This window comes from Maniola jurtina, chromosome 15 (assembly GCF_905333055.1).
Source record: "Maniola jurtina chromosome 15, ilManJurt1.1, whole genome shotgun sequence".
Lineage (NCBI taxonomy): Eukaryota > Metazoa > Arthropoda > Insecta > Lepidoptera > Nymphalidae > Maniola > Maniola jurtina.
The window spans coordinates 9,274,061-9,283,575 of NC_060043.1; the positions used below are offsets into that span (position 1 = coordinate 9,274,061).

A 9,515-nucleotide genomic window follows, 5' to 3' on the forward strand; every position below is an offset into this window, starting at 1 on the left:
ATTTTAAGACCTTGTTAACTGACATTAGATTTCATTGATTTTTTCGATGTTCATCTGTAATTGGGACTTCACAGTTTAATAATCTGTATTTAAGAGAGACAATTTTTTTACAAAATCTTTCACTTAAATTATTTCAACCTCTCGATGCAAGTATACATTTCGACCTCTCATAGTGGATCCTTCTCTAACTTAGACAACTGCCATGTTAACCTGCCTATTTGGGAAACTGTATAAATGAAAACCTCTACAAGTGATAAATATGTAATTCTATATATATCCCTTGATATCCCGGTTAAATAACTTTCACTGTAATATAAGTTTATAATGAACCTGTAAGGCTGTAATTGTGGAAACTCGACGTCTGTGTCTCCTGTTACTTCGATACAAAGGAGACCAAGCCTCGTGAACTTGGAGTGCCATTCAGTGAGCCTCTCCGTACATAGGGCTTTTACTGGCGCCACTAAAATTATACAATTTTTTAATTTAAATTATGCTATTGATTCTTCTAGTCACCTAGAAAATAATATAATTATGTAGCTTATGCCCGCGACCCCGGGTGGGCAACACAAATTTCAAACCCCTATTTTATTCCTTTAGGGGATGAATTTTCAAAAATCCTTTTCAGCGGATGTCTACGTCATCTACTTATTTCTATGTCAAACAGCTCGATCCGTCCAGTAGTTTGAGCTGAGCGTTGATAGATCAGTCAGTCAGCTTTTCCTTTTATGATATATTTAGACTAGCCTATGCCCGTGACTTCATCTGCGTGGACAAATCCCTATATTTTACTGCCTTAGGGATTGAATTTTCAGAAATCCTTTCTTAGCGGGTGTCTACGAAATAGCTATATGCATGCCTTTTTTCAGCCAGATCCGTTCAGTAGTTTGATAGATCAGTCAGTCAGTCAGCTTTTCCTTTTATATAGGAAGGCATCGAAGTTTTAATTATAGGTAAAGTTTTGCATACGAACTGTATATAATTTTAAAATCGCCCGTATAATTCCTGTCTTCTAGCTCCATTAGCAGCTGGACTATGGCCATTTCAAAGACCACAGTTTTTCCCGAGCCTGTAGGCGCACACACTACTATCGATTTGTCTGTGAAAGAAAATAAAGGATTTTAGCAAAATCACTACAAGCAAAATCACTACAGACAAAGATACCTACTTCCACTTTTATAAATCGCATCGACAAATTTCTAAATCATTTTAAATAGGTACTATGAAAAATTGTGGAACCGGCAGGATTCGAATTTCGAACATGCATCTCCCCGAGTATCGCGCCCAGAGGGCCTTTGACCTAGGTCCTAGGCCATGGTTCACTTACACCTAGTGCCGCAGATATTCCAGTACCCGGCAGGAAATATTGTACATCGACTGTAGAGCGTTGTCTCTGTCGCTGAGACCGACAAAATGTCACATAGATATAATAATTCAACTCTTATTGGGATTTTGATGCAGTTTAACTACTGGGGAAAAAAGTCTCACTAGTTCAACGGTTGCAAACTAGTTAGTCAGTAGCGGGTTTTCCAGCATGTGCAGCTGCGATGAATAAGTCGTACGTCGCTACCGCAGTACGTTGCGACCTTAAAATTGTAGGTACTCACTTGAATACAATGCATCTTCTATGACGCCCGACTGGACTATGTTGAAATAACGATATGCGAAGACATGCTGGTATTTAGGATCTGTTGGGGAAAAATTATGGTCTGTAATTATTATAATACCTTCAAAAATAGATTAGTAGTAAGTAGGCATACCTACGTCAGTTATTTGTTAAAGCACAAACACGTGAGTCACGCGACAGAATCGCATTTTGCAATATAAAATCTTTTTTTCTTACTCACACACATGGACAGCTGATTCATGCTCGTTCTTTCAATTATTTCACTTTTAGCGAGTTTGCAAACAACCGTTCGCTATGAAGCTTCGTTTCAAAACTGCTTTTAAAGTAAAGAAGTTGGTTGAAAAAAAGTCCTTCAAAAAACCTACCAATTTCTTCCACACTGCGAAAGTTTCCACTCTGCCCGGTGCATTTTTCTGGTCGATATGATTTCGGTAAAGGATCTTCTTGTGGTACCGGTGTGTTATTTGACGATGTGAGAGATAGGGGTTGCGAATCGCATATTTCTAGCGGTTGTGAGTCGCATATCTCGTCAATAACATCGGTAAACTTTGATCTGTAATAATTAAGTAGGTAAAGATGTATCTTTTTCTCCTAGTTAATCATAATATTATGTTCCTACTTCCTACATAATTATAATAAAACAATTGACCCAAATAGTTATTGCTTTTTTATTAAAATCAAAATGAAAATATGAAGCATTAAAAAAGCAATTATTATTTTACCTGATAGTAAGTACCTAAATTCTAATGTATTACATGAACATTCCTTACATTTATATTAATTTATTTAGCGAATTTATAAGCTACTATCAACTTATCACAATGTAATTGTACTTACAAATCTTTATTCATCTTTTAATCCGCTTTACTCGTCATAACGAGTTAAAAAACGGGGTTAAATAATAATAATAGTTAAATAATTTTTCTTCAAAGTTCGTTGACTTGCCGCGTAAAAATAATTTGAATCAAAGAGTATGTAATCACTAGTTTTAATCACAGACGAACAATGAAAAAGTGTACATAGATAGTCAAAATAAAAAGCAAAATAATGCCTTAGATGTGGATTTTTTTACTTGGTTTCAAAGTTCTTGCTGGAAATTCAGGAAAGGTGTATCGTTAGGTTGAAGCTGTTGGACTTTACGATAGAATTCATAGCTGTAAAGAATTAAAAATACAGACTATTCAGCTTTAGAGCTAGAATCCAAAGCCGTGACATGCAATAAGTAAAAATATAATTTTGTCTCTGGTTCACTGCTTTTTTTAAACTGGCTTACGGCTCTGGGTTCTAGTTGTTTTGAGCCTGATAACTTAGCTTTTCATATCTGTCACTGTCGTTAGCTATCAAGTGTCAGCTGTCGCCTGTCCATTCATTGCATTTCTTTTGGGTTTTCCTTGAATTTTGCATTTGTATTTTTAATTTTTGTACAAAGTTTATAAATGAAATTGTGGTTTGTAACTTTTTGCTGTGATTTATAATAAATCTTACTAACCATTGTATACAAAATGTAAGTAATTTGAAGACAATATTTACATTAAATTACCACTTATGGCTAAGTCATGGTATTTAAAAATAACATAAGATTTGTAATTCCAGGAATATAGACGTGGATTACCATAATGCAGATACAATTAGTGTGGATACATTATATCTTGAAGAGAAGCTTAGGGAGGATAGATTAAAGGAAATGACAAAATTAAAAACACTTGGTAAAACTGTTTGCAATCTCCATACAAATATACTATACTACAGAAATACGTCTACTAAAAGAGGCGCTGTGTGTTATGAAGCGTGGAAAAGCCTTGTAAAGAAGATTGGGGGTTCACCTAATACATGGAGAGAATTGGGCAATGCTCTTGGTGTTGCACAGGATGACCTGAATGTAAGTTTAAAACATTTTTTTTAAATGTCTGTGAAAGACAGTTATACAGGCAGCTTGAATAGTTGATCAGCTTGTGTAGATTGCTTGAGCAATCAGTGACAACTGCTCATGCAGTCTGGTGTATGAGACTGAGAGCAAGTTTGTAGTTTAAGCTGTCACATCTTGATGCAACTAAGTAGAAGCTGCCAGTGCCAGTATTACCGCTCTAAGCCTTAATAATAATTGATACTTAAACCCTTGTACTTATTGCCTAAAACTGAAGTAGAATGAAATCCTTATATTTAATTTTTATTAAGTTTTTTGATTTAATATTTTTTTTAGTATATAGGAAACTCAGTGAAAGAAGACCCAGCAAACATAGTAATAAAAGTTTTCATGCAAAATGAATCTGCAACATTAGACAAAATAGTTGATGCTTTAGAGAAAATGAATAGGTATGATATTCTCAAAGCCATCGAAGAACCTTTTTGCAACTTAAGCCAATATTTCAATAAAAAAGATGACAGTGGCTACCAAAGTGAAAGTAAAACACCTGGGAATAAAAGAATCTTCTTTACAAACGAAATAGAGAATGACTTACCAGCAGCTTTAAATAAAAACTATGTTATAAAAGATAAGGAACCTAAACCTAATCAACCAACACTGCGACCAGCTCCTATAGATAATAAAGAAATTGATGATGATAAACCAATTCTGTTTTTGACATACACAGAAGATGGTCTAGACACTGCTATAAACATTCAACATTATATAAATACCTGGGAAGGCCAACAAGTCACAGTTTTAACACTATGTAATAGAAAGGAACAAGTATATCAAAATCCAGAGAAGTTTATTAGGAAATATTTTGAAAAGGTAACTGGAAATCAAATAATAATTATATGGGTTCTTTTTTATTATTTATTAAGCATGTGAAAAATTACAAACATTCACCTATTCCTCCAACTAAAAACCCTTTGGTAGGAATAGCTAGTAGCTAAACCAGTCAGTGGATGGAATTTGAATATACATGCTCCGAGAATGAAGCTAGTTTGGTACTTTTTATCATCTAATTACATGACCGTCATCAGTCTATGTAATATTTTAAACTACAGTAGTTTTGTTTATACCACTTGACTGAGTCTGCTTGTGGGGTAGAGTTTGGGTGATATGTATGTTGAATTCTTTGATTTTTCACATCAACTGTCACCCTCCCGCAATCCACATCCTGCCTCAGGAGCCATCTCTGTGAAATGGTATACTTATAGTATTTTAATTTATATTTGTATTACAGGCTGACTTCATAGTACCGATAATAACACCAGGGTATCTGAACAGGATTAACCCGCTTACACCTCATGAGCCGAGCGCAAATGATAATTTAGACTACAAATATGTGAATTTCATATACAATTTAATTATCAATTATTACATACATGCCACTGGATGTCTGAATAATAAAGTGAGGAGTGTACTGCCATACGGAGTTAATATTAATGTACTTAAAGAAATCACTATGTACCCTGACTTATTACCATATACCTACGAGTCTAATTTCAATGAACATTTTAAAGTATTTTTGAAGAAAAAACTCTCATGATAAATGAAGTACCTTAAAAGTAATGTAGGTTGTAATTATTTAGATGCATGTGCTCTGAAACTTGTCTTTGTATTGCAAACATTATACATATTTTTATTGAAACACATGTATTTTATTTAAAAATTAGCTTTTATTTGTTTTTAACATTAATACTAAGTTTGGTATTGAAAACTCAGTCAAAAGTATCTTAAAATTATTACTAGTTAAATGAAAATATTGCATATTCAGCTTATAAGTGCAGTTTCTAACTGATTTTTAAAATAAAGAAAAATAAAAATAGTTTTGATCTTGTTACTTTTAGATTATTAGTAGATTTCTCTTTTTAAACTCAAATGAACTGTTGTTACCATACATTCATGAAAGTACCTATACAAATGTTTGAGAATTCATAGATAAGATGAGATCCCTAGAATAGGTACTACAAATTAATGAATCATTGAAAAGAAAAATGTTGGTAAACACAATGAGATATAAAAAGTTAATAAACATAATACTGCCATTCTAGTTATTTGTGAAAAAAATTAAACTGACAAAGCTCATATTTAGATAAGATTTTAAAAACAAAGCCAATTTATAAAGCAATAAGAAAAAGCTGGTTACATTTATGCCGGATCAGACACTAAGGCAACTGGTTGGATCTATCGTCGATTGATAATAGGATGTTGAATAAGTGACAAGCCACTGGAGTGTTAATGAGAAATGCAAAACCAACTCGCATAATATGATACAACAGTTGGCAATGGTTTATATAAAAATTTTGAATTGCATGGAGTTATGGAAGAAACTGACTTCCATAGACTTACTTATACACAAGGGAAATTATGAAGAATAATGTCTCCACCACCCACCCTTTCTGTATAAACTACTACCACAGTATAGATGATGTTATAACATACAGAGGTTCAATAAAGCTGTCTAGACAACAACAGCATCAGGCCCTATTTTGAACGGTTGTATTGGTTATCATTTACCACGAGATCAAAGGTGTCAGACTACTGTGTCTCTCTTCATACTAAGCACCAGCTAATAGTACTTAAGTAACAGCTTAATAATAGGCGAGACTACAAAAGGGCTACCAGTTCCAATGTTGCATGGCAATTGGCAGCAATGCTTTTGATACATTTTTATTTGTCTACATAATATGACATAATAGAAAACAATTTTACACTTCTTGTGGAATTCCACTAGATCTGTCTTTAGCCTTAAGCTAGCTATGAATAACTGCACTCCAGTAGCTGGTCCTTCCAATACTAGCAAGCTGATTAAAATGTAAACCAGCAATTCATCAATGAAGTTGAACAGTGCGTAAGTCAAAAAAGACTACAGGAGAGTAATAAAACTATAAAATATTCATTAGCGACCCTTAAGGATTTAAAATTAAGTTATTGACGAAATAAAAAACGTTAATATGATTCTGATTGTTCGAATGAAAGCGGGTGAATATCTTCATAGAATGGCAAATGTCAAAACCTGCCAAAAATGACTTACACACTGTTAGAACTTCACTGACGAGTTATATTTTATATGTATAGGTCTATTTATTCAGCTTCTTGGGTGGCATCTAAATCTGTTTCATCTGCTACAGTATCATCTTCAGGGTTGTCTGCTGCACTATCATCTGCAGTATCGTCTGCTTCGTCATCTGCAGTGCTGACGTCATTAACGTCAATACCTGTGTCATCTGTAGGTGAGTTGGCTAACTCCTCCTGTAATCGATAAATACGTTGGTATGTATTACTTTTACATATTGTAGGGTCTGCAAAAAAGTTTTAGTTCACACATGTCAATAGTCGCTTACACTGGTGGGTGCAAACCTAACTTTGTTGCTGTTTGTATAAACTGAGTTGTTTCACCACCTATGGTGAAACAACTCAGTTTATACAAACAGCAACAAAGTTAGGTTTGCACCCACCAGTATACCCAAAGCAAAGTTACCCACACCTCAATCGGTAACGAAACTGAAGTGGCAATGGGCATGGCACATAGTTTGAAAAACAATAAACATCAGGGATCCAAGGTGCTAGAATAGAGACCTCATACAGAAAAGCAAAGTGTTGTAAAACCTCACATAGGTTGACAGACAAAATCAAATGAGTCGCACGAGTCGATACAGACAGCACAAGACTGCAGCGTATGGAAATCTCTAAAAGAGACTCATGTCCGACAGTGTCCTTCTATCAGTTGATAATGATGATGATGATGATTGTACAAACTATTACAATAATAAAAAAAAAAAAAAATTCAAATTGTCAGTGCTATCACCTGTCTTCATTTTTGCTAGTATTCTAATTACAGCCTGTACAAGGTAGTTATAAATAAAAATGGCAAGATTTACCTTGATTACTTCCACAAAGCTGTTAGCTTCATCCAGCATTTGTTGGCTTTTAATAAGCTGTTGTTTCAAGTCTTCAATAGTCTCTCTGAGTTTTGCATTCTCTTCTAAACTTTCTTGCAAGGCAATTCTATGAAAAATGTACATATGTATATTATTTGAATTAGTCAAGCCTTCATAATCTTGTTCCTCCTTCACAATTTTTCACCAAACAGCGAGAAGCTAGGAATATTGGCATCCTTATGTAACCAATATAACTGCAGGAAATGATTTTTTGCTCACCATTTTTGATATATACTGAAGAAGTCAGATTTTATGTTTACTAAGTATTTAAGTATTGCCCTAATTGTTAGATTTTTTCAATCAGGCATATATCTATATGTAGATACTAATATTATTAAAACTGCAAAAGTATTTGTCTGTTAACTTTTAACTGCCCAGCCACTTAAGAAACTTAGACAAAATTTGGTACAGAATCGCATTGCAAGAGATGGACACAAGCTGCTTGTTTTTCCCAGAAAATCAAAGAGTTCCCGTGAAATCTTTACAAACATAAATTCTACCCAAAGTCATTGGCATAGAAATAAAAAGACAAAATATAATTATAAAGCAACACTTACTGGCGTCTCTCAGCTAGCTTTTGCCAATATTTTTCAGAAGGGTCATTACTGGTTAGATCTTTGGCTGTAATTTGATTTTCCAAATTGACCTGGGTTTCCTTCTCTTTAGATACATTCTTCCTTTTAACTTCAACTTCTCTGGAAACAGAAGAAACAAAAATAAACATAATATTACAGTCAAACTGACAAACTAATTGCTACCCATATTATAAACTATGCATTGCCCGCAAATTTATATGAGTGGATTTAGATTATTATCAAAGATCCCTAAGGGGACTCTTTGATTTTCCAGGATAAAAAGTACCCTATTTCACTCTCCAGGTCTTCAATTCGGCGTGATTGTGGGCAAACCAATAAACAAAGACACTTTCACATTTATAATATGGGTAGTGATGCGAGAGTATGTCGGTTTGCCCTTCAATAGCGTTGCAACAGATCAATGAGCTGTTTTACTTGGGTATAGTCAAAAACCTGGAGTGACATAGGCTACTTTTTATCCTGAAAAATCAAGAATTCCCATGGAATTTTCAAAAATCTAAGTCCATACGGCCGAAGTCGCAGGCATCAGCTAGATGAAAATATATTAGTCAGTTATATTACTAAGGAGACAGAGGCAGAGTCAGAGGATAATCATATTTAGAGATACTGGATTGACTGACATCAACACAGCTCAAAGTTCACAGCTGGGTCAAGACTAGACACTTGATATTTTGCATCACCACTATAAATTAACTAGAAAAGGATTTGCAGGAATTTCATTCTTGATTCAGAAATATTCTAAGAAACTTACACAGGAGTCTCTTGACTCAGTTGATGTTTTAAATTTTTAGATGGCCTGCCCACTAGATTTTCTGTATCTGCAGCAATGTGCTGTAGCACTTTAAGCGATTTTCTTGTAGTTCGCGGCATTTTTCTGAAAGTTAAATGAAAACAAAACTTAACCTCATTGTTTTGCGAAGCACAAAATGGTAGGTAAGTGAACCTTTGTTCCAGATTGATTCATAAAGCATAGACTTACGCTATCTACGACGTGAATTATTGGAGATGAGCACCAACCGCAGTTTTTTATTCAAGTTCAATGGTTCAATTTGTATTGTATTTTGTGTTCTGAAAAATATTCGAACATCAAACCAAACTACACAATCTTTGACATTGACATTTCTAGCAAACGGAAAACAATTTCCCGCCAATCCAGTAGGTACCATAGACAAAACAACAATCTTACAACAATAACGTTGTTTAGACGATCCAACTTAGTTGAATCCAATCATCCAGTCAAAACTCAATCATTTGCCTCAACTCTATCAACCATGCATAATAAATTACAACAAAAAATGCGTGGTTTATTGTTGGCTAGGCTTTAGCATAGAATCATGGTAGAAATAATTCCCGCTTCACTTCTCATTTAACTATTAAACTCATGAAAATGGCTCATTTTTTCTTCTAAAGTACATTATTTTCGGTCCATAGGCAGTGAAGGA

General features: G+C 34.2%; 3 protein-coding genes across 5 annotated transcripts in view; 1 reads left to right on the forward strand and 2 right to left on the reverse strand.

Annotated features, from left to right (window-relative positions):
- Positions 1-2,581, reverse strand: part of LOC123872333 (probable ATP-dependent DNA helicase HFM1) — a 43,417-nt gene extending 40,836 nt beyond the window's left edge. Inside the window, exons 1-5 of the mRNA XM_045916547.1 lie at positions 2,462-2,581; positions 1,990-2,177; positions 1,605-1,685; positions 971-1,096; positions 331-460 (exon numbers count right to left, since the gene is read on the reverse strand). Of these exons, the coding sequence (XP_045772503.1) occupies positions 331-460; positions 971-1,096; positions 1,605-1,685; positions 1,990-2,177; positions 2,462-2,475 (539 nt within the window). The 5' untranslated portion in view covers positions 2,476-2,581. The remainder of the gene's footprint in view (positions 1-330; positions 461-970; positions 1,097-1,604; positions 1,686-1,989; positions 2,178-2,461) is intronic.
- Positions 2,582-2,976: 395 nt separating this feature from the next.
- LOC123872349 lies at positions 2,977-5,180 on the forward strand. The gene is made up of 4 exons (XM_045916571.1): positions 2,977-3,128; positions 3,218-3,503; positions 3,825-4,358; positions 4,777-5,180. Coding segments are annotated over exons 1-4 (1,128 nt in total). The 5' UTR covers positions 2,977-3,126; the 3' UTR covers positions 5,083-5,180.
- A 1,060-nt stretch (positions 5,181-6,240) lies between these two features.
- Positions 6,241-9,191, reverse strand: LOC123872359. 3 transcript variants are annotated; one of them, XM_045916583.1, is made up of 5 exons: positions 9,053-9,191; positions 8,825-8,947; positions 8,035-8,172; positions 7,418-7,544; positions 6,241-6,788 (listed from the first exon to the last, which is right to left on the reverse strand). In XM_045916583.1, the coding sequence occupies exons 2-5, from the start codon at positions 8,941-8,943 to the stop codon at positions 6,621-6,623; spliced, it is 552 nt and encodes a 183-aa protein (XP_045772539.1). In that variant the 5' UTR covers positions 8,944-8,947; positions 9,053-9,191; the 3' UTR covers positions 6,241-6,620. The 3 variants fall into 3 exon arrangements, with proteins under 3 accessions (XP_045772539.1, XP_045772538.1, XP_045772537.1); XM_045916582.1 differs by having other exon boundaries at positions 8,825-8,949; positions 9,017-9,191; XM_045916581.1 differs by having other exon boundaries at positions 8,825-8,954; positions 9,017-9,191.
- Between the last annotated feature and the right edge of the window lie 324 nt (positions 9,192-9,515).